The sequence below is a fragment of the Pseudopipra pipra genome, chromosome 4, assembly GCF_036250125.1.
Source record: "Pseudopipra pipra isolate bDixPip1 chromosome 4, bDixPip1.hap1, whole genome shotgun sequence".
Lineage (NCBI taxonomy): Eukaryota > Metazoa > Chordata > Aves > Passeriformes > Pipridae > Pseudopipra > Pseudopipra pipra.
Genome location: NC_087552.1, coordinates 74873701 through 74898920, shown reverse-complemented (window position 1 = coordinate 74898920; position 25220 = coordinate 74873701). Strand labels below are relative to the sequence as shown.

At 49.5% G+C, this 25220-nt stretch overlaps 1 protein-coding gene across 1 annotated transcript in view; it reads right to left on the bottom strand.

Annotated features, from left to right (window-relative positions):
- The window catches only part of SFXN5 (sideroflexin 5), a 99695-nt gene that overhangs the window by 9882 nt on the left and 64593 nt on the right, over positions 1-25220 (bottom strand). The window contains exons 11-13 of the mRNA XM_064653614.1: positions 21390-21505; positions 19239-19324; positions 9476-9593 (exon numbers count right to left, since the gene is read on the bottom strand). Coding sequence (XP_064509684.1) covers positions 9476-9593; positions 19239-19324; positions 21390-21505 — 320 coding nt within the window. The remainder of the gene's footprint in view (positions 1-9475; positions 9594-19238; positions 19325-21389; positions 21506-25220) is intronic.

Sequence of the window (25220 nt, the reverse complement as noted above, 5' to 3'; positions counted from 1 at the left end):
ATGATGGAAGGGCAGGATTTAGGGATGCCCTTGTTGCTTTAATGCAGCTAATCAAGTTCCTCGGGATTCCCAACCTCCAGCCCACTTCCTTCCCTTCCAGACCAACAGCCCCACTAGGAACAGGCTGCTGGAGCCAAATGATTTAAAAAGCAATTACAGATAATTACATACGTGAAATGTGATTAATAAGGCATTTTCTGCCACAAGCAGGCAAGTCTGGACAACAAGTCGCCTTCCTTTTGTATCCTGTATCTCTTGGAGTAGCTTTAGGTAGAAGTTGTTGCAGATGAGACTAAACAACCATCTCCAAATATGCCCAAAAGGACAAATCCAACCCTGTGTGACATGAGAGGGATAAGGCAGGAAACAGCCTGGGAAGAGCTGGGGGTGAACCTGGTTACACCAAATAAAAAGGCTGTTGGTGACCAAAAAGGGTTGGACTTGACGCTGATAAAGGTCTTTTATGATCTTAAAAATTCCTGGGGTGTCCTGGGCAGGGCCAGGAGTTGGATTTGATGATCCTTGAGGGTCCCTTCCAACTCAGGATATTCTGTGATCCTATGAAGGTGGACTGAGTTGTCAGGGAGGGCTGGCAGAAAGAGGGGAAAGGACTTGGCTTTCAGGACAAGAATAAAGCAGCAGAACCAAGGACCCACAGGAAGAGTGCAGAGGGCAGGAGCAGCCAGGGATGGCCACCTCCACCTCTGCGGGCTGGCAGGGCAGGAATCCCTGGGGGAAGTGTTTCGGGAGGAGCCCCTCTGTTTACAGTAGGTGCTGCTGAAAGGTGTCCCGAAGAAAGACAGCAATTAACAGGCCCGCAAAAAAATGGCTTCTTTCCACAAAGAGCCTTTTAAGTATGTTTTTCGAGCCACTTGAAGGGTTAATGTTTAGCTGTTTATCCGGAGTTGTCGGATGTCAGCTCTTTCTTTTGACTCCTAATGGCTTATAGCCATCAGGAGGTGAAGACTCCTCAAAAGAGATGGTGTCAGGAATGTTTTTTTATGCCCACCAGCACCCACACACCTGCAGGAGCCTGTGCTTGCAGCAGAGATAGTTTACATACTTGAACCTGTATCCCAGGGACAGGGATATAAACATGAAACCAGATCCTGTCTGACACCGCTGCCGAAGCCCCTGGGCAGTACAAAGGGGTCCTTTCTCCCACACCCACCCCGGATGACCACAAAGAGCAGTTCGGTTCAAGCTGTGCTTCCCAGCAAGAACAAGCCCTGCTGGTCCAGGTTAAGATTTTAAGGCCAGATCCTGGAAAATTTTCAGCCCCTTTGACTCCCGGCGGCCGCTGGTCCTGAAACAAAGGCCCGCTCTCAGGAGCAGGTTCAAAAACCAGCTGGGCCACAAATCAAAGCCCCTCGGACAGGGAAGGTGAGAACAAAGACTGGGGCTCCAAATCAACCAGAGCTCTGCTCACTGTGACCTCCCCCAGACCAGAGATGTCACTGAGCCCAATAATTACACTGGGAGGTGCAAACGGGCTGAGCAGTTGTAAATTTAACCTCCCCGAGTCTCCCAGGGGCTTGTAAGGAGTGATGGTGCAGCCCCTGAAGAGTAGATCCGTCCTCTTCCTCTTGGGAATTCCCCATCCCTGGTAGTGTTCAACTGGAAGGTGTCCCTGTGCATGGGAGGAGGTTGGAACTGGATGATCTTTAAAGTCCCTTCCAACCCAAACCATTCTGTGATCCTAAGAAAGAAAGACATTTGCTCCCAGGTGTGACTGAGATCTCCCAACTCCACCCCACTGGGGAGTGAGTAGGCACAGGAAATTCCTTGATTTTAAGAAAGAAGAGTGGGGAAAAAACACATGGAAAGGGGAGATGTCATGATCCAGAAATGGTCTTTGATTTGCAAAACTGGTTCCTTCTCTCTGGGTCAAGAGGAGTTTCAGTGGTGCCAGGACACGAAGGAAAAGGGAAATGCAATGAAAACCAAACTAATGAGTTTGGGAAATGGGAGGTGACCCTGGGACAAGGCAGATGCAGCTTCTGTGAGATCACCACCCACGGATTTGCACCTGGAAGTGCTGCTCCATCCAGGTGGAGCAGGCAGAAGGATGTTACTGGGCTGCAGCATCTTCCCCATCCATCTGCTACAGTCCCAGAAAAGGAACCTAAAAGAGCATCACGTGGTAGCAGTGAGGATTTATGAGACAAACATGAGAATTTGAGGGTTTTCCTGACTTGGGTGGAACAAGAATGTCCCAGTCATGTCACGTCTGGAACTTTTGGGTCATTTGGTCTGCAGAAGTTCTCTGCAGAAACACCAAACACTGACCTGAAGCCCTCCCTGAAGCAGGAGGGGGCTGGTGGCTGTTGGTTCAGCAGCTCAGGCTGAAGCACCACTGGAAGTGGAGGAGGGGACTGCTAAGCCTGACATTCCCTCCTCATGGGTTTAGGAACTGAGGAATGCCCTGAAGTGCCTTGAGAAGGAGGTTTGGAGCACGTGAACCTGCCTCTGTCCTGCCTTCAACATGCCTGAGCTCCCCAAAAAGCTCTGCTGCCGTGTAGACATGGAAGATTGTAGCATGGAGGGTGGGCTGACCTCGCAGGCTCTAAAAGCAAACACAGCTCCAGGCTTCTTTCTGTCAGTGTCACACTGGAGATGATGCCAGAGAGAGGGAAACTCCAGGTGGGAGCAGGAACTGGGGCAGATCACAGGCCAAGAGCACGTCACAGAATCATAAAACGGAATCCCAGAATGGTTTGGGTTGGAAGGGACCCTTAAAGACCATCTCATTCCAACCCCCTGCCATGGGCAGGGACATCTCCCACTGGATAGATTGTTCCTGGTACAAGAACCTCTACAAGAGACCTGTGATGGGTTGGGAACAGCCCATGGATACCTACAGGAATAACACCGACAGTTCCTGTGATGATTAACAAGAGCTCATTGCCATCCTCTGGAAAGACCCTCCCAGCTCCTGGCACATCTCTCTACAAGCCTAAGCACCACCACAAACCCAACCAAACCATCCCAGGCCCCCCTAAACACTTCCAGCAACGCCCAGACCCCTCTGTGCCAGCAGGATCCTGGGCAGCAGCTTTCCTGAGCAGCACAATTAGAGGGAAACTCAAAGTTGCTGTGAGAATTGAGGGAATGTGCAGCACAGGAAACAAGCTGCTGTGATGTTTATATTTTTTTTTCCTGGTTGCTTTGACAGGAAAGGTGTTCTGCAGATGCCAGGCTGCCAGGGGGGGCGAGGGGGGAGAGCAGTGGAGGTGTAAAGGGAAAGCCAAAGGGCAGGGCCAAGGGGGAAGTGCTGTGTGAAGTCTGGCTCCTTGGGAAAACACACAGCAGGTCTGGAAGGCCTGCCCTGACAGCTGGTGCAGGTGAAGGAAAGCCTGAAGGGAGGGGCTGAGCCAGGAGCACATCGTCTCCTGCTCGGTGCTCTCAAGGGGTGGTGAGAGCAGGAGAGGAAGGGAGGAAGCAAATGGTAAAATAACTCCTGTCTCAAACCAAGGGAGCTGGAAACCTTCCCAAGAAATTGGCTGTTTAGCCCAGAGTGGGGTTCAAGTTCACTGCTCACCCCTTTGGGAGCATCCTCAGCCCAACCTTCCCTGTCCAGCATTTAGTGCAGGAGCACCTCCTTGGGACCTACGGCTGGTGAGGACTCCAGTTGTGCTGCAGGGCTGAGGTGCCATCTCTTCATGGAATCGTGGAATTGTTTAGGTTGGAAAAGTCCCCCAAGATCATCGAGTCCAACCATTCCCCAGCACTGCCAAGGCCACACTGCCCCATGTCCCCAAGTGCCACATCCACACGGCTTTGAAATCCTTCCAGGGGTGGGGACTCCACCACATCCCTGGGCAACCTGTTCCAATGCTTGACCACCCTTCTGGGGAAGGAATTTTCCCTAATATCTGACCTAAACCTCCCCTGGCACAACTTGAGGCTTTTTCCTCTGCTTCTGAATGAGCTCCTGAGACAGAATTAAGTACTGAAGACTGGTCCCACGGTGCTTTGAGCTGCTCTGGTGACCTGAGGAAGATTCACAGCCAAGGTTGTGATTTGATTTGGAGCAGGGAAGGATTTATCACAAAAAGAGCTTGTGATAAATACCTTGGTCTCCAGGTCTGCTGTTCCCCAAAGCTCACCTCCTCTCCCACTTCTCCTCTCCCACCCTTCCAGGTGCAGAACTGTGTTACCTGAAGGTCAGAACTGGGCCCAACACATTCCCAAACACCACAGGTTTTCTCTCAAGCCCTACTTAAACCATGCCAATATTCAGCCACTCACTGTCACGTAAACCCCGGGCTCAAACAAATAGTTTCATAAGCATTAGAGAAGCTCTCACAGATGACTTCTCCTTTTTAAGTCCATGTGGAAAGCAGAGATACTCCTGCCTATGTCAACAGTTGCTGTGCCAGAAGAGAAGCTGGATCAGTGCACAGGAGAGGAACCTCAGATGAACCTCTTGACGCTTCCCAAGTCAACGACGGAGCGTCGCCCGTGTGTCAGTGGGAAACCAAACCCTCCAGGCACAGCTTGAATCTTCTGCAGTCTTTGGGAGACACATCCCACTGAGCTTCCAACCTCCTGCCAGGACCTCGTGCCGCTTCTTCCCTGCGAGGAGCTCCTTCCAAGACCAACCATCCATCCCAAGGGTAGACGTTGGCCGGCGCTCCCGGGTTACCAGACTCCCGGGAAGCTGTTCCTCAGGCCCAGAAGCAAAGCAACACCACAGAACTTCTCACTTCTCAAACATTTTTCCCCATGGCAGCTGGCAAATCCTTCCCTTCGCTTCTCATCCAACTTGGACAAAATTACTGCAGAGAATCCCTCCTGCTCCCCTCCCCCCCCCTCCCTGCTCCTGCAATGCAATCCCAAGGGAGAAGTGGTTTCATGGGGACCCCCTGCTGTCTTGCATCTGATTTCCCTCCTAAGTATGGTATGGGGAAGCGTCTCGAGGGCTATGGCTGTGACCTCCATACAGCTCTTTTGTCAAGTGCCATTTCATTAAAAAATCAGCCTTTTAACTGTGGACACATTTCAACCTCACCAAATCTGCTAATTATTGACAGTTGGTGAAGAGGAGATTTCACTTGTTCCTCCTGTTAAACTGCATCTAATTAGTAATTACTGGTTCACTGTCATCTTTACTGCAATAATCCCACTGCACATTGGCTCATTAACCTTTTGCTTTTCTAAAGCAGCCTGCCAACAAGATGAAGGCTAAAACAGATTGGAAAACAATAGCTCAGCCTTGGATTTTAGGCTGTTTATTCCCCTTGTCCTGGAGATCCAAAAGGAAGATTATTTTAAGGAAAAGGCTTTCGGCCCAAATCAGATTCCAGAAGATGGTCTGGTTTGCCCTGACCAGCGTCCAACACCCTCTGAACTCCACCCACGGCGAGGGCACCTCAGGGCTGCAGGTATTGGAAGGGTTTCTCTGCCATCAGCTCTTGCTCCAGCTCCATTTCTCCTCTGGCTTTATCCTCCTTTAGCACAATCCCAGCGGACACGGGGCAAGGCGAGTTTGCAGCCAGTGGGAAGTTCCAACGACGCCCTCGTGGATCCCGCAAATCCTAATGAATGGTCGGGACGAGCGGGGACCAAAGGGTGGGAAAATCGGTGGAGCAAACCCCGTGGTTCTTTCTTTTGCTGCTACACTGAATTTCATTTGCACAAGTCCCATTTTCAGTTTGGAACTGTCACAGCTGTTTCCATTGGCAGTGCATAGCTGAGTAGGAGTTGTCAGTGGGGATGCTGTAGGATAAGGCGGTTGGAGAAGAGATTCCCCGGGAGGCATGGGAGGCAGTTGGAGGTTGTGGGCTAAATGCATTAACTACATGTTTCTCCTAAACTTAACAGCAGCGAATTACTCAATGCATATTTGATGCATTTAGGTACAGGAGTTAACACTGTGTCGGGATGAAGGGAGCGTTTCTCGGCGTATTCCCGAAGATCCATGTCTTGATGGGTTTATTTTTATGAGGTGATCTTCAAACCCACAACGTCCAGAAACAAGCTGTAATTCTGGAGCACCCGCTGCAGAAACCAAGGTGGAATTTCATCTGCACAACACCAAGGTCTTGCCTACATTAAATATCGACCCAGGAGAAGATCTGGATGCATTAACCTTCCCGGCACGTGAAGGTTGTTCGCCTCCAGAATTTTCATTTGCCTGATATTGGTGTCTCTGTTTGCAACCAGAGCTGAACTCTGATTTCTCTGAGGTCATCTGAACACAGGAATAACTCCAGAGCAGCTACAGCTGATGTGATAAGGTGGCTGCATTTATCATTTATCTAGCAAAGTTATTAAATATATTACAAGGCTGCAATTCTGCTTGAAAACTAACTGTAAGTCTGAGCCCCTTTAGAAGAGTGGATCAAACACAGCCAATCTAAAACAAGCCCTTAATAACAAATCACCTTCTGGTTTTGTTCCCTGACTCAAGGAAAAGGACAATGAATGTGTGATGAAGGGCAGAATTTGGCTCCTTTGCAAGTCCTGAAGGGGTTGGTGCTCAGACCATGATCATATTTTTGGGACAGAACAGGCCTATTCCACCTTGCTGTTAATAATTTGCTCGGTACACCGGCAGCATCTGGGTCGTGTTGTGTTCACCTGTCGAGGCTGTGGGGACACCAAACACATGCAGACCTACTGACACCTGCACAGACATCCAGAGATCACTGCTCAAACACTCCAAGTCTACTAAATTCCTCATCTGACAAGCCGGAATCGTTGAGGTTGGAAAAGACCTCTAAGATTGAGTCCGGCCGTTGAAGTTCATGGACCAAGGATGAGCACCCAAGAGGTCACACGGTCTGAGAAATGCTCCCTGCAAGGAGACTTGGGTTTCCCATCTCATCCCATTCCATTTCTGCAAAGAAATGGATCTGGAGAGGTTGTTCCGCCTGCTCTGCTCATTTGAGCATCCCCACAGAAACCCCTAAAAAGATTTTAGAGGATGGAAGGAACATCCTTTAAACACACACTTATAACAAATGGAAACATAATGGGAAGACAAGCTGAGAGAGCTGGGGGGGTTCACCTGGAGAAGAGAAGGCTTCAAGGAGAACTTAAGAGCCCCTTCCAGTCAGGAGAGCTGGACAGGGACTTGGGACAAGGGATGGAGGGACAGGACACAGGGAATGGCTTCAAACTGACAGAGAGAAGGGTTAGGTGGGATATTGGGAAGGAATTCCTGGCTGGGAGGGTGGGGAGGCACTGGCACAGGTTGGGCAGAGAAGCTGTGGCTGCCCCTGGATCCCTGGAAGTGTCCAAGGCCAGGTTGGAGCAACCTGGGATAGGGGAAGGTGTCCCTGCCCATGGCAGTGGGACGGAATGAGATGGTCTTTAAAATCCCTTCCAAACCAAACCATGATCCCATGATTCTAACACGGATCAGCCCAGGCTGCCTACGGAGAACCCAATTCCTTGGCATCAACAGATGTGAGGTCCAGCTGTGCACATGGAGCTCCCTCCCAAGGAGCAGAGCTGAGCTCCCAGCAGATAATGAGCTCAAGCACCAGCTGTAATGGTTTCTTTTCATTGACATGGAGCGTGGGCAGAGAGCACGTCACTGTGTTTGATCTCCTAATCAGCGCTGATTCATGTTTACACTGCAGATAACATTTCATCTGCTCTCAGAAGGTCATTTTCAAGTGATGCTGAACGCTTTCAGTGGTGCCTGATGCCTGCAATTTGAATATCCTCTCAAGCACGCCAGACCTTCATTTTCCTCGTGGGCTTGAATTCATTCAGCTCTTAAAATCCACACAGTTTTCCCCTGCTGTAAGATCAGACACCACACATGATGAATTATCTGTCACCCATCAAGCTAAAATTCTAGTGGAAGGTGCCCATGGCATGGAACTGGGTGGTCTTTAATGTCCTTTCCAACCCAAATCAGTCTGTGATTCTGTGGTTTTGAGGGAATGGTGTCACCTTTGGGGTAAATGAGGTTAGTGTTACCCCCTGTGGTCTTGCTCTCCTGATTATCTTGAAAGGAGACCTCCCAGGAAAAGCCACGGCCACCTGATGGTGGGTGAAACTCCTTTCCCTGGAAATTGCACCAGGGAGGGTTTAGATTGGATATTAGGAAGGAATTCTTCACTGAAAGGGTTGTCCAGCCCTGGCAAAGCTGCCCAGGGCAGTGGTGGATCCCCGTCCCTGGAGGGGTTTAAAATCCCTGTGGATGTGGCACTTGGGGACATGGGTCAGGGGTGGCCTGGACAGTGCTGGGAATGGTTGGACTGGATGATCTCAGAGGTCTTTTCCAACCTTAAAAACTCTATGGTTGCATGATTCCATGAAAAGGCAGCATAAGGGATGTTCTATCCCCAAATCTCCTTCCAACAGGAACTTTGGACATGCTCCAGGCACGTACCTTGAGCAGGTGCAAGACCTGGCAAACCTCCTCAGGCTTTCATAACCAAAACCCTCCGAGCAGAACTTGGGATCAGAGCAAAAAGCTGATGGCCAGGGAGCTAAGGTTGAGCTCCTGCCAAAATGACTAACAAACTGTGGATGTATGAATCCGAGGAGAAGCAGGAAAATCACATTGCTCCTGCAACTGGTACTTGTGCAACTTCTTTCTGGAATACTGTGTCTGGTTCTCATGGAAGTGCTCCAAAAAGGATGTTGACTAATTAGAAAAAGTTTAAGGAAGAGCCATATGAATCATTAAAGCTTCAGAAAACACGTCTTTTAGCAAGAGACTCCAAGATTGAGATGTATTCAGCTACTCAGAAGATGAAGGGACAGGTTTATCTCAGCCTGTAGAAGGACAACGGAGAATTTGTAACGTGTTTTTCAGTCAGCAGACAAGTGTACAACAAGATTCCCTGGCTGGAAGTTGTGGATAAACCCATCCAGACTGAAAAATTATGAATTAAGCAACAGAGACACTGATAGAAATTTCTGATCAACTGTTCTAGTCGACACAAAGAGAACTCCAGCAAAGTCCTTTGCTCTGTTTCAGAGAGGTTTTATCACTTCAGAATAATGACCTTCCCTGATAATGTGCAAATTCACAATCTTTAAGCTCCAAACACCAAATGGTCAAAATTAATGGCTTGGAAACAAAACACACCTCAGCAATTTGTTCAACTAACTTGGTACAAGTGATTTCATTGGTCATTCCCTGTTTCCTTGGTTGGTTTTCCTCTGTTCACCCCCCAGGGCTGGGTCTTCCCAGAGCCAGACTAGAAGATGAAAAGGCAGCTCTGGGAAGGTACATCCACACCAAAGGGATGGTCCAGGCTCTTGGCTTCGTGGACAAAGACTTGTTTTTACTGTGTTGACCCCAAGGAAACACCACTGTGATGGGAGAGGGGCCTTCACCCTCCTGGTGACGCTGCACTTGAGTGAAGAAAACAGGAACAGACTCGACTAAAAACTGGAGGAGCCTCCCACAGGCATGAGACTGTTTTGGAGGAAGGCACAACAAGCCCTGGTGTTGGTAACCCCCCCTGAGACCCCCCCCTGCAGTGACCAGACACGTACTGACCTCGGACATCTGCGGGAAGAGGCTGATGGCCAAGGGGAGGGCCAGGCCAAAGGCAGCGAGGCACACAAGGCTTTGGACTGGGAGAATCATCCGGGGACGGGACCTCAGCAGGGAAGTTCTGGAAAGGAAAGGTTCTGTTAGACCAGTTCACAGACCAGGTGAGTGCATGGCATCATCAGAACAGACACTGGTGTCCACCCAGACCCACTGGTCTTGGTTTCTTCGCAGAATCATGGAATGGTTTGGGTTGGAAGGACCTTAAATCCCATCCAGTGCCACCCCCTGCCATGGGCAGGGACACCTTCCACTAGAGCAGGTTGCTCCAAGCCCCGTCCAGCCTGTCCTTGAGCACTTCCAGGGATGGGCACCTCTTTCTTAGCAGGTCATGGACAAGTTCAGCCTCACACTCTTCCCCCAGTTCAAAACACCTTACACTGGGGTGGGGGCCACCCATGGGTGTCACCTGCACTCAGGCTCTGGAGCTGATGGTGAGTGAGCAGAAGGAACCCAGGTCCTTGAGAGATATCGGGAACTTTGTCAGCCCTGCCAGCTGAAAAAGGCACACACGGCTTCGTTAATGGGGTAATAAAGCAGTAAACTCGACAAAAATACCTTAATTTGTTAAAAATCAAACATCTGCAGCCTGGGTGATACTCAGAAGATGAAGGGACAGGTTTAACAGGATGTTTTAACACTTGCTCTTCCCAGGGGATATTTATGAGTTCAAGATTTGTTAACAGCGAACACTTGAAGACACCTGCAAGGTCAGGTTCTCAAAATGACCGAGAAGTGACCCTTGTGATGCAATTAACACCCAAAAAATGGGACAACATTTAGCAGGGAGAAGGTGGCATGTTCAATATATTCCAGGATACAGGACCTCAGGCAGTTTATGAATGCTAAGGGGAAAAACATAATTCTTGAGGGGTTTATTCTGGAGCTATTCACCAAAAGGACTCCTGTCATTCGACTTTTTTCCTACCACCCTGAAAAAAAAATGGGAATATAAACTGAAAACTTGACAGTGAGTTTTGTTTGACTATTCAGTGTGTATGAGGAATGGAGAGAGTGGGGAGATTTGCTGATGGGTCATTTAGGACCTGAGGGAAAGGCATGGGGTTGGGTATCAGGAAAAGGTTCTTCCCTCAGAGGGTGGTTGGGCACTGGAACTCCTCGGGGGATTGGTTATGGCACCAAGGCTGCCAGAGCCCAAGGAGTGTTTGGACAGTGCTCTGAGGGAGTTGGATTTGATCCTTGAGGGTCCCTACCAACTCAGGATATCTCATGATCCTATGATCTAGTTAATCCCTTCCCACTGGGGCACAGGAGCTCTCCTTTGGTCAAGGAAAGCACAACCAGATCACACCGAGCTCTGAACACCTCCGTGGTGACCACTGGGGTTTAACAAGCATTCCCAACCCAACGTGCACCACTCACAGGGTTTCCAGGCACTCCTTCCCACCTCAGGACACACACCTGATGGGGTTTTGCAGCCCCATCTCCCCGTGCAGCCGCAGCAGGATCAGAGGTGCCCCCCAACCCCCCGTCTTCTCCACGCTCGGCGCCGGCTCCAAACACGCACCTGACGGATTCCGAGGGAGCAGCTGATGTGTGGGAACTCGTTACCCTGCTCCACATTGTCTGTGTGTCTGAACACTCAGACTCCTCGCCCTTTGCTAGCACTGCTTGCTGAAAACTGTCTCCCATCTCGAGAAGGTTTGGGGGAAGCGGGGAGGGAAAACACGATCCAGAGCTTTAACTCCTCCGATATCTCAGCTCCTCACTAATAAGCCATCGAGACGGAGTTGATCCTATCAATTTGTGCTGTGAAAGCCAAGCTTCTGTTCTCCAATATTTCGCTTCTTTTTGTTGCACAGAGCACAATCTTAATCTGAAATTCTCTCATAGAAGCCCAGAAGGATTTTGGCCGAGCGAGGAAAGCAGGAAAACCTTGTTCCACGCTAACAACCACACCGTTCAAGACCTGCCATCGATAAGCTGTGATTATCCCTGGGATGCAGAGGGGCAGCTCCTGGAACTGATTTATCCTCCTGCTCAAGCTGTTGTGATCCATGAGAGCCCTCGCTGAGACAATCAGAGGACCAGCATCCCTCGAGCCTCCCCGGAGCACAGTTTAGAACCAAGACATCGCCGCTTACACCACCTCTGACATCTCAATTTGGAAGCCGCACCCTCCGTAATTACTGCCCTGCTGGGCACCTCATAATCACCCAAGTGAAAACCCAACCAATTTAAAATGATCCCCGGTCCAGCCCCCCAGGTGTGACTTCCAGGGGCGCTTCCAGCTCAGGCCAGTTCAAATCACAAGGGCCGACCTCCTAATTAAGAAGAGTTATGGCTTGATGTAAAAAAGGAGAGTGGGCTAATTAACACATGTAGTGCAATGTCTTAATTGGGACTCGGATTCTAAAATTTGTGCGGTTCAGAATAAATGACTCATAATTAGTCAAAAGGTCCATTTTTCTTCTGTCCCCGGGGATCTCTGATCCCAACACAGATCTGGGAAGGATATGAAGTTAAATATTGCATTTTGGTGGCTGTCAACTGCAATCCAAACCCCTCTTTTCACCCATTAACCCCCCGCTGGATGGTTCCAAAGGGTTTAATTGCAGAGGATTAGCACAGATTAAAAATAAATAAAACTAATATCTGTTTGTGGAAGGGGGGAGATCTGGACCTTCAGATCCCCCTGACAGCCCAACTTTGGCATCTTCTGAAGCCTAAAGAATCCCAGGGTGAGTAGAGTTGGAAGGGACCACTGGAGGTCATCTAGTCCCACCTCCCTGCTCGAGCAGATTTCCCTGGAGCACATTACTCAGGATTGTGTCCAGATGGCTTTTAAGTATTTCCAGAGATATTAAAACTTGAACTCCTGAACATCTCCAGAGATATTCAAAAAGCAGAAGCAGCAGCCTGATGTATTCACAAGAGCAAATATCCTCTTCCCCTACCAGTAATTCTGCAGAAGAATTGAAGCTGTTTTGGCACGAGAACAGTGGTTTTAGGGGCTGTCACCACACACACAGGTCAGGACCAGCCAGGGTGTGGAGAACTAAACTTTGCTGCTCAGATTAGACAACATGGGATTGAGAAGTTTGCATCAAGAGAAGGTCCAGGGTTGGAAAGCTGCAGGAAAACAATAGAATCATGGAATGGTTTGGGTTGGAAGGGACCTTAAAGACCATCCAGTCCCACCCCCTGCCATGGGCAGGGACACCTTCCACTAGTCAAGGTTGCTCCAAGCCCTGTCCAATCTGGCCTTGGACACTTCCAGGGATCCAGAGGGAGCCACAGCTTCTCTGGGCAACCTCTGCCATGGCCTCTTCCAGTATCCCATCTAACCCTGCCCTCTGCCAGTGGGAAGCCACTCCCTGTTGTCCTGTCCCTCCATCCCTTGTCCAAAGTCCCTCTCCGGCCTTCTTTAAGCCTCCTTTAATATGCATATCTTATTGTTCCCAACTAGAAGCCAAATTCTTGGCACCCATGGTTTGTCTCCCTCATAAACAAGTGATCCATGTTTCCACATGGACCTCTGGACAGCAAAGAACCGGCATTTTTGCCACAATTCCCTCCTCCTCTCTCTTTTTCCCTAAAGATCCATTTCTTCGCCCCCTTCAAACCACCCTAATGCCTCTTCTTTCTGCCATCTGCCTTTACAACAAATTTTACCTGGGAGACATTAAAAAGGCAGGAACACACTGGGAATCTACACGGATCCACCTAAAGCGGAGAGACCTGGAATATTCATGGGTGTCCGTAGGTACAGACACACACACACACACACTCACATGCTTGTACAGACAGTACATCTGCTCCGCTGAGACAGTGTGTTGTAGATCTTGTAAATACACCTTCATTCAACTTTCATCACATTGTTCATTAGTGGTTTAAATTTTGCATAATTTGGCAGCTGCCTCTGGCGTTTTTCAGGAGGTACTGTAATTTATTCCATATGGAAGTCAGTCACTGTACTAAAAAGGAGTTATCGGGTTCAGTGAACCAGAGCTGTATTTGTCTAGGAGGAGGTGTCAGATGCTAAACTAAATATGACAGGAGTCAACCAAAGCCTCCCAGCTGACAGATTCTCTGGGGTTTGGGGAGGGTTTGGTATAAACAGGTTCAAAGCTAATGCAGACATCGCGAGACGCCGGGGACGCCGCGGGGTACGGGAAGAGCTGGAGGCTGGAGCTTGGGGTATCCCGAGGTATCCCAGATTCTTCAGAGACCAGGGTTCAAAATGGCCCATCTTTGATGTGCCAACAAAGTTTGGGGTGGTTGTCCTACCTCAAACTACCCCAGTTCTGCTGAGACCCTCCCAGAGCCCGTCAGGTCTCTGCACAGGGTGTCCCTGACCTTTCCTCACTCGTTTTGACAGCACCCAGGGAATGGCTGGAGCTGTGCCAGGGCAGGCTCAGGTTGGATCTCAGGCAAAGGTTCTTCCCCCAGAGGGTGGTTGGGCACTGCCCAGGCTCCCCAGGGCAGTGGGCACAGCCCCAAGGCTGCCAGAGCTCCAGGAGGGTTTGGCTGATCCTCTGGGGCACAGGGTGGGACTCTTGGGGCTGGGCCTGTGCAGGGCTGAGGGTTGGGCTGGGTGATCCCTGGGGGTCCCTTCCAGCTCAGCACATTCTCTGATTCTGTGATTTTGGGTCATTTGGGGAAATCTGAGCTCTCCCAGTGACCAGTAGCTCTGCTGTCCCACCCAGCCAGGCCACCACTGTCCTCACCACGGAGCATCTCCTGCTCTCGGCTCCAGCCCCGGTGCCCCCTCCAGAGGACACAGCAGATGCAGAGCGAGTGAGGTTGGGGGATTTTTGAGCTTGATTGACATAATTAGAGGAGCAGTTTCAATGTTTACTCTGGAAACAGCCACAGCAGTTTAAGGTGTCACTGCTGGCAGCTGTTGAGTCACAACAAACTTCAGCGAGGGTTTAGCTGGACGGAGAGACTTTGGAGGAAAAGCACCTTTGGGAAACATCCTGCACACGCTGTCAAAAGGAGAATATCTCCAGGGAAAAGTCAAGAAAATGAAGGCCAAGAGGGCCTCCTGCACATTTCTGAAGTGAAAAACATGCTTTAAGTTGAAGAAAATGCCCTTTCAGCAACACAAAACTGTGGGCTGAGCACTGGTTGTCCCCCAAGAAAATCCATTTTTTGTGGTTAGGCTGACTTAGCTAAGCCAGAGCAGCTCTGGAATGTTGATCCAGCCGGAGAGCATCCTAATTTTCTGAGCCTTACAGGAAAACAACCCTGGTAGCTGCCGCCTGAGGATGCTCTGGCAGCTCTGCCACAAGATCAGGATGATCTGGAGATGAAGAAAAGAGTAGAAATGCTCCTCTTTTGTGGGGACAACTGTTCTGCTCCCTGTTTCTCTCTCAGCTCCTGCCCATTGCCAACAATTCCAGCTTTGTCTCTCTTCCACCAACACTGCACAGACAGTTCCAGGGCCTCCTCTAGTCCAGCCTAACATACCCGAGCTCTTGGACCTTCTGCTGCTCTTCAGACCTTCCAAGAAGGTCTGTGAGGCAGAGAAGAGGCTTTAGGATAAGGAGGTAAGAAGAGCTCATATCCTTCAATCTCCACTCAAAGATCACTCAAAGTGGCCACAGCAGATGTTGATGATGGACTGAGCTTCTCCACCAGCCAAAAATTCGGGCTCTCCCACCTCAGAGCTCAGCCTACAGGGGCACCTGAGGCTGCAGTCCCACAGACCTGGAGTGTCTGTGCACAGACCAGCTGCAGGATGGGCTTTAAGTCTGGAAGGAGCGGGAAGCTGGACAAAGACTACAGGAAAAGTCTGGGATGACGGCCGGAGAAAACCGCTCCACTTCCCGAATTTCGTCGTGACAACCAGACAAAAGGATTCACGGGAAACAGGGATGAGAAGTCCAACTTCATGCAGCTGTCCCCTTGTGACACGGGGGCACTAATGAATTCCCACCATCAGCCCCATCCCAAAGACGAGTCGCCCCCACCTCGCCGACGCCGCGGAGCCGCTGTTTTTCCCCATTAAGAGTTGCCAACGGGGATATTATTTATAAAACTTCAATGAGAATACATCTGCACAAAATAACTGACACCGTGTTCCCTGCATGGCATATGCAGGCTCAAAATAAACATTGATTCTATATGTTAACTGCTTCCACAGAGCGTCCAAGCAGCAGGAAATGCATGAAACATGGGGGAAAGAATGGAGCGCTGTGGAGCTCGGCAGTGGGAGGTAACATTGAATTCCTTGGAGAGCAGAGAAGGCGGCCCTGGGAGTTAAAATACACAGCAGGCAAAGAGATGAGAGGAGCCAAGAGAGCTGAAAAAAATGGCACAAGAGACGAGAGAGGCAGCTGGGGGAGTTAAAACATGCAGATGGAGAGATGGCTGAGAGAGAGGAAAGACCTGGATCCAAGTGGAAAGACGGCGACCAGGAACTGGCCACTTAAAATAAACTTTTTGAATGCCGAGGGGAAAAGGAGGGAGGGAGTTTTCCAGGAATCTGAAAACCCCTGCTGGGAGCACAAAGAAGGTTCCTGGAGGGGTGAGACTCCCCCCAGCAGGTCACCCATGTCCAGCCAGGCTCCAAGGCAAGGCGGGAGAATCGCTCCCATCCTTCCCCACAATCCCAAATGCAAATGACTTGGGAGGATCCAGACTGAGACTTCTGATTCCAGCTCTCCAGCCTCCAAATAATGAGCCATCACACTCTCCTTTTTCCTTTATAGACACTGTAAGGATTCCTATAAACACAGGGATAATGCAGGCCTGGATGCCATTCCCATGGAAAACGCCCTGGTCGAACTCAAATCCCACTCAATTCAAAAAGTTAAACTTTTCCCCAAATGCTCCAAGTCGTTTTTGTTCCCAAAATGAGGTTTTACCTCTGACTGTGTCCTTCAGTAACCACTTAAAAAGATCTGTGAGGCAACACCTGCACTGTGAATCCCCCAGGGATGGACAGGGATGTTCTTCACGTCCCAAAGGTGCTGCCATGTCTTCCAGGGAGACACCACCACCTCCACCAGCGTGTCCAAACCACACCCCACTCCCTATCCCTGCTGTTTCTCACTCTCAGCCTTCCAGGAATCCAAAGATATTTGATGGAAAATCAAACAGGAGGCACGAAGCTCCGGGGAGAATTCAGGCAGGCAAAAGCAGTGCCCAGATATTTTTATATCCACCGAGTTGCATTGGGAAGGAAAATATTCTCTCCCAAACCTGAATTAAGTCTTTCTATTAGTTAAAATGAGGATTTTTTTTGGAGGAGAACCTCCTGTGTGTCCACAGATAAAACCCAGTTTTGATAAGGCTTGCCCAGAGTGTGGGTGCATTTAGTAAAACTCTTGTACCAATACAGGAATTTAGGAAACCCCCAAGTACAAAAAAATGTTATTATTAGTTTTATTTTGCTCCCAAGCACAAAGCAAATTTTCCTCTCGGTTTTATTTTGTGCCAGGTGAAATTTTACTCTTAGTTTTACTTAACCTTGTGGATGCTTGGGAACACCCAGGATGGTCCCTCAGCGTTCCCTCTCAGAGACAATGATTTAACAATTCAGGGACCAGTTTTCTACAGTTTTTTTGCATATAAAGGGCTTTGTCTGTTGATAACCAGAATAGCAAAGATCCTCTGAAGCAATAAAACGGTTTGTCCTTTATGTGGCTCTTTTTTGGGTGGTTAGATGGGAACCTCAGTTCTTCTGACTTTGAGTAAGCCCTGAGTAAGGTACTCCAGAGGAACCTACTCCAGGGGAAGGAATGGTCACTCCTGAGCACCTTCCCAGCAGATCCTGCTGCTGGATCATGGCCTGGGGGACCCTGTGGGTGACAAAGGGCCTCGGGGCAGGAAAGAGATTTTGCCAAGGAGGAGAATGAATTGAAAATCTGATGTTTTGCACAAAATCAGGAGGGGCTGGAATCTACTCCTCGTCCCTGTGTGTCTCCAGAAAACACCTCCCAACTCTGGTTTGCAGAAAGTGTTGCCATGACTGTGCCCTGATGAAGGGAATCACCACAGTCCCTTTAAAAAAGAGAGGAAAACAGCATATTTGGGGCAAAAAAGAGCCGAAAAAAACTGAATTTACAGTTCCCAAAACATGGTTTGTTGCCCTGTTTCTCCCCACCCGCAGGCCAGGGGAGAAATTAATACTGGTGAGAAGCTCTGGGTGCTGGAGGGGTACCAGCCTGTACCTATATTTTTAAATTTACATGTTACAAAATCAGCCTCCGAATTTACAGAAGGAGCCCCGACCCTTCAGCTAAGGAGAGAAAACTGCCCGAGGGTGATTCCACGAGGATAAACAAAGCTCACCAAAGGTCTGGGTCACTCCCTAATCGTACTAATTGTTATTTACTCTGTCACCCGAGCCACTAACAACAGGTTTGTTTAAGGAGAGCCTCCAGTTTCGCTGTTGGGACAAAGGCAGCAAGTCCTTTAGCATCCCCATCTTTCAGTGGGATAATCGGCCTCCAGAGGCCGGGAAGGGGATCCCCACCCCACGGATCGTTCACACCTAATGAGCCGCTGATGGGTGTCCTCGGGAGCCACAAGCACCCAGCGGCTCCAAACCGGCTCACAGAATCCCTGGGATGAAGGAAATGTGGAGGTGTTGGAAAGCACGGTGGGAGAAAGGCTGATGGACAGGGAAATTTGGGTTTTTAGCTCTTAAAACCTCTGCTGTGAGACAACTGAGCAACCTGGGATAGTGGAAGGTGTCCCTGTTGGAACTGGGTGGTCTTTAAGGTCCCTTCCAACCCAAACCATTCCATGATTCTGTGATAACTGGGCATGAAATAATAACCCTGCCCTCTCCTTCCCCCTGTCCAGGCACTGCTGCTCCACAGACACATCTGCCAGGAGAGAAAACGGCTTAAATAGTGATGGAAAACAAATTTCTGCTGAATATATGAAGCATTTATTCTTCTTTGAGGAGCAGCTGAGGCCACTTGGGTTGTTCAGCTGCAGAAGAGGAGACTGAGGGGACATTCATTGGGGTCTGCAGCTTCTCCCGAGGGGCAGAGGAGGGGCAACCTCTGCTCTGTGTGAGCAGGGACAGCACCCGGGGAATGGCTGGAGCTGTGCCAGGGCAGGCTCAGGTTGGATCTCAGGGAAAGGTTCTTCCCCCAGAGGCTGGTTGGGCACTGCCCAGGCTCCCCAGGGCAGTGGGCACAGCCCCAAGGCTGCCAGAGCTCCAGGAGGGTTTGGCTGATCCTCTGAAGGACAGGGTATGATTTAAAATAATCACATCAATGTAACACTTTAACAGCTTTGACAGTGGTTCAAACTGATGGAATAATAAAATCTTAATAAGAAAAAAAAGTCTTTGGTGGACTTTGAAGAGAGACCTTGTCCCTTGTCACTCTTTACAACTCCCTGACAGGAGGGGGGAGCCGGAGGGGGTCGGGCTCTGCTCCCAGGGAACAAGGGACAGGAGGAGAGGCAACGGCCTCCAGCTGTGCCAGGGGATGTTTAGGTCAGATACTGGGAAAATTCCTTCCTGGAAAGGGCTGTCCAGCCCTGGCACAGCTGCCCAGGGCAGGGGTGGATCCCCATCCCTGGGGGGATTTAAAATCCCTGTGGATGTGGCACTTGGGGACAGGGGTCAGGGGTGGCCTTGGCAGTGCTGGGGGATGGTTGGAGGGGGCTTTTCCAACCCAAACAGTTCTGTGATTCTATAAAACACCAGTGAATGACACCCACTGAGGATCTTTTACCCCTTCCCCTTGCAAACCCCCCCTTTACCCCCAACACTTACTTTTCCAGTACGGACATGATAATTGGAGGTAGAACCAGTATAGGCATGGGCAGGACCACTCTGGTCAGGGCTGTTTCCAGCAGTGCCTGCAAAGGGAAAACAAACAAACAGATCCATGACACTTGAAACAAACCCCAGGATGTACCTGCTGGTCTCAGAAATGCCCTGGCTGGTCTTTCTTGCGTTGCTCCTGCGACTGAAAGCACCAACACACACTTTCAGCTTTGCCAGCAGCTGTTTGTGCACATCCCATTTGCCCTCCACGCTCGGTCACAGACCCAGCAGAATAAAGACAGGCACCCAAGAGCCTCCCTGATTTCATTTCACGTGTTCAAACATCCCATCACGTTCCTACACAAACATGTTGGTGCTTCCTGGAGGGAGAAAGGCGGGCAGAACAGCTGCCTGGGAGATGTGGTGAGGTGAAATATCTCACTGTGGGCCGGGCAGCAGCTTCAAAAATTCCTCCCTCAACTGAGTTTTGATTTCAGTTCCACGCTGGGGGAATGAGAACCTTAGTGCCTGCTCCAAGACTTGCTCCTGGTTTTTCATCACTGGTGGTTTATTGTGAAGAATTGTAACATACAGGGGGTTCTCCTCTCCCAAGAAAGCACCCAAGCAGTTGTCCCTCCACTGAGAGGGACAAAGCAGCTTGAGATATATAAAATACCCTGAGACCTAGAGAAGATCTTTCAGAGGAACAGATAATTGCCCTCCAGCCCTTTCCAGTGCCTAAAGAGTCTCCAAGAGAGCTGGAGAGGGACTGGGGACAAGGCATGGAGGGACAGGACACAGGGAGTGGCTTCCCAGTGCCAGAGGGCAGGGTTAGATGGGATACTGGGAAGGAATTGTTGGCTGTGAGGATGGGGAGGCCCTGGCACAGGTTGGGCAGAGAAGCTGTGGCTGCCCCTGGATCCCTGGAAGTGTCCAAGGCCAGGTTGGAGCAACCTGGGCTAGTGGAAGGTGTCCCTGCCCATGGCAGTGGGATGGAATGAGATGGTCTTTAAAATCCCTTCCAATCCAAACCATTCCATAATTCCATGTCACAGGAACATCCACATGAGCTCCTTGGGACCCTTCACTCACAACAACCTCTCAGAGAGACACAAGGTGTTCCACGAAGGATCTGCCAAATCCCACATGACAAAACCCAGTACTAAGCTGTTCAGGAAGAAGCCTTAGGATTCCATGGCAGCTGAGCAGGAGTTCTCAGAACTCCCAAATTTCAAGTTTAAACCCCACCTACCTTGCCCTTACAGCACCTTCCCTTTTAATATTTATTTCCCCTGTTGTCTGCCTTCCCCTCAACCATCAGGATGGAGAGGGGAACTCAGGTCCCGAAGCCAGTTGATATAAGTGAGGAAAACTGGCTCAAATAAGTATCCCTGAGCCCTTCAACAGATTGTTCTAATCTCCCTGTTAAACAACAATATGGAGAGATATTAGAGAGCTCCCATTTCTCGCCGAGGACTGCAAATCTGTACATTAATTGCTGTCTATGAAGTGCCTTAAGAGCCTTGGACAGAAGGAGGGAGAGAAATGCCAAGCATTATATTATTAACTCCTCTGCCTGGGCGTGTGCTTGGGTACATGCTTTACATTTCAGATTAAAGCCCACTTGGAAACAATCAGATGATGCTCAGGAGACAAAACTCGGCAGGAAAGGGATGAAAAGGGAAAAAATTCCAGGCAGATGGCCGGGGGTAGGTCACAGGGAAAACAACCCAGGTGTTGGGAGGAGGGGTAAAAGCATCTGGCTGCCCTCCCAAAGCTCTGCTTGGCAACTTTTAGGGCAGTTTTGACGTGGGAAGGGTTAAAAAGCTGCTGGGTTGGGATAGGGAGTCGTCTTCATTTAGGGAAAGGTGTAAGTTATCTTTGCTTTGTATCCAACAGGACACAAAGTTCCCACAAAGAATTCCTGTGAAAGCATCAGGGTAGTAGAGGATTTTCCCATGTCAGCCTGTGCCCCCCCAAAGCACCAAGGTCAGTCCCCAAATTCGCCAGCGCGACACGAGCCCGTGTCCACCAGGACATTCCAAATGGTGGGCAAAGCTCATCTGTTTTCCAGCCACGGATTCCTACACCTGTGGGATTTGTGGAGCCTGAAATCCAGCAGAGTCCCAGCCCACCAGGAACACCCCGGGTACGTACGTGTTTGGCAGCAATTCTGGAAGACCCGACGATGTTCCCGTTGTTGTCCAACACGTCAATTCCTTCTTCCAGCTCCGTGTGCCTCATCAGGACAACGTTGCAGATATTGGCACTGGCTGAGGATGGGAAAAGCAGGATGATTAGCCCTGGTCAACACCCAATGGCAGCTCCTTCAGCTTTCCTTCCTTTCCTTCCACCAATCTGCCCAGGAGTTTCTGCGAGTTGCTCTTGTCCCAAGACAAAATTGGGATTCTTCGGAGGAGAATAATAACCAAGATCATTTTCTTTACTTGCAAAACAATCAGAAATGTGTTGATCCAAGGAAATACCAGCATTTCCAGCTGTTGTTGTTCACACATCCTCCCACCCTCTCCCCGGTGATCCTTCACCAGATATTTCCTCCTACTAAGTCAAAACAGGTCCTTGAATTGGGTGGCCAGTTGGGCTTGGCTAACCAGGAACTGATGAGGGACAGCTGCCTCTTCTGATGGGATATCCCAGAGTGGGACTGTGACCTTCCCAAACCAGCACTCTTCTTAAATAAAGGATTTTCATAGAACCATGGAATGGTTTGGGTTGGAAGGGATCTTTCAAGGCCATCTAGTCCATCCCCCTGCCATGGGCAGGGACACCTTCCACTATCCCAGGTTGCTCCAAGCCCTGTCCAACCTGGCCTTGGACACTTCCAGGGATGAGGCAGCCACAGCTGCTCTGGGAAAATAAGGAAAAATAGTCAGGAGGACTTAGTGGAAAATCTAGTGGAAGGTGTCCCTGCCAATGGCAGGGGGTTGGAACTAGATGGTCTTTAAGGTCACTTCTAACCCAAACCATCCCATGATTCTGTGCTTTCACAGATTTTAGGGTGGAAATGGCTCCATGGGCTTATTTTCTGGAGTTACAGACCCGTTTCTTTGCTTTATGAACATTTTTCTGAGCGATGGCTGCTCTTTATCCCACCTGACATTTCCCAGTCTCAGCCCTGCACTCACAGCACAGCTGGAAGCAGGTCCAGGACCCTTTCTGATCCCCCCCCCTTGCCCACCCTGTGGCTTTTGCAGCCTCGTGATGACCCCAAATCCTGCTCCTGAAGTGATGTATGAAGAGCTGGGGTTGAGAAACACCCTTGCAGGTGCAGCCTCTCTCCGGGGCTCAGCCGCTCCTTAAATTCTTCCCCGGAAAAGCTGCTAATTCCTCCAAAACTTTAGGCTTTGATAAACTGGCATTTTCCAGCACCTCCCCACCACCACATTTCGCCTCAAACTTTCCGACCAGAACTAATCCAAACCCACTGTTGCTGCAAGTACCACCGCTTTCCAAAAATGTGCTTCTGTGCTGCTTGATGGGTTAATATTCGCTAATTAATCTCAACTCATGTCATATAACAAATGTCTAATTTTTTGAGGGTGGTGGGTGGGTGAGCCCTATATGAACACAGCTCTCTGCAATCAAGGATGATTTGTGGTGACAAATGCTCCTTACACTCGAGAAGGAGAGGAACATACACACACGCACACTCTGTCTCTCCCTTCAATATTCCAACTACGGGACCGCTCTCCCCATCTATCAAAAAGATCTGTGTTACCAACCCTTCAGCTCCTTAAAATCCCAGATAAAAAAGCAAACAGGCAGTTCATTTAAAGAAAGTTTAGCCTCCCCTCCCCCCCACCTTGTTTGTTGTTTTTTTTTTTTCTTTTTTAACACTCACATGCCCCCTTCTTCTGCTTGTCAATCAAAACCGAGCGGATAAAAAAACACGTCAGAGGAGATGCTCTGGCCAAGGATGCACCAGCACAAGGTTCCTGTGAGACTCAGGATGGGGTGGCCAGACCTGAAGCTCCCCAAATGCTTCTCTGGATTCACTGACCTGGTGGTCCCAAATTCAAAACCTGATTCCAGCCCATTTGTCTGAGACAGGCAACTCACTGACCTGCTCCTGCTCTGCTTTCTCAGAAAGCAGAAAATGCTGCTAATTATGGCTAAATTTGGATTTTATAGATGTCTCAAACGCAGGGGGGGATGAGAAATAAAGAAATTTCTGTGCAGAGAAACTGATTTTCAGAATTTGGGAAGGAATTGTGGTGATAAAGCCTGGAAACCACTGCTATGAAAACACTCCGCGGCGTATTGGAAATGGGGTTCAGACACCAAAACAAGCCACTTTTATATGTTTACATACATATTTTCTATACCAGGGTGCTCTCCACACATTAAACACATCCTTCTGTGCCACCTGTAACAATTTTAACCACACACACACACACACACACACACACACAAAAACAAAAGCTCAGGGAGACGAAATCCTTCATCCCTCTCCCATCCCTGTAATAAATATCTTTCTACAGCTTTAACATCCTTCAGAGCAGGTTTTGGGATGCAACTTTTGGGATTTTCTGTGAGATTTTTAGCCAAGAACACCTCCAGTGATGCCCATTACCTCGGTGGCAGCTCTTCACACCCAGTTCTTGGGAAGAAGAGGGGAAATTGGGTTCCTTGCAATAACCCTGAGCATTGATATCCTTCCCCACCTCATCCCTGAGAAAGGACCAAGCCCCTCCTTGCTCAAATTCAGCTCTGCAGAACACAGCTCCAACACACTCCTTCCCTTTTCCTGTTCTTTCCATGAAGAACACCTTCACCAGATGATGCTCCAGGGTGGCCAACATCAACCCCAAAAAACCCTTTTACACCAGGGCAGCCACTGGCTCTGCAAAACCTTGGCCATCTCCACGAGCTGCTCCACCTGGATTGGTTTCCTGGATCCATCCCCTGGGACTGGGGAGGGGTTTTTTTTAGGAAAAAACATGTGATTTTCAGCTACTACAAACTAACTTTGGAGGAGGGTGAGGGCATGGCCCACCCTCCTGGCACCACTTTATGTCCTACAGGCAGAACTTCTGCACATATGGGTTATTTTATGGTGCAAAGATAACTGTTCCACCACCCAGAGAAGACACACACACCATGCAGGGAGTCTCTGAGGGCACCAAGACCCCCAGATCAGCTTTCCCAGTGCCTGCCCAAAGCTTTTTGGAGCCTTTATGAACATCTCTGCTGGGAATCTTGTTCCCTTCCACCCAGACAGCAGCTGCCCTTCCCCAAGGCTCCATCTCCTGGGATGACTCGGGATGAGAAACCAGAAAGCTTTGGAGCATCCCTCCAGTTTTCCAGCTGTTATCAACCACAGCTGGAGATCAATAGGAGAGGGAAGCAAGGGAAAACTGCTTAGTGGGAGTGGTTTCATAGAATCCCAGGATCATTAAGCTTGGAAAAGACCTCTGAGATCATCAAGTCCAACCATTCCCCCAGGTCCACCACCAGCCCATGTCCCTGAGTGCCACATACCCACGTTTTTTTTTTGGGAGCAAGAGCTGCCTTTTCACGTAGAAAAAGAGAAATTCTGCCTTTTTTTGCTGGGGGCTGGTGGTTCAAAAGTAATTGGAAGACGAGCCTTAATTAAACAGTTTGTCCAGGTCTGCAAACCAATAACTCACAGCTTTCTGAACCACCAAACAGCAATTAGTGGGAGGACTCCTGATGTCCTGGCACATAACGAAGCATGAGGGTACACAAATAAAATAGGAGCTGGAGAATTAATTGCAGGCTAAACAAATTAATTATGGGTCCTCAATCAATGCCAACACAAACGTAACCTCTTCCTCCTCACACCTTGGGATGAAAATAGATCAACCCTGTAGCAAAGATTCCCTGTGTGTGTGTCTTTGACTCAAACCCTGCCTTGGAGCTGCCTCCCAGGGCTTGGACTCACCCCAAGTGCCCTCCTGGTTATAAAAACCCAGGGAAAACTGAAACCCTCTAAAATATATTCCA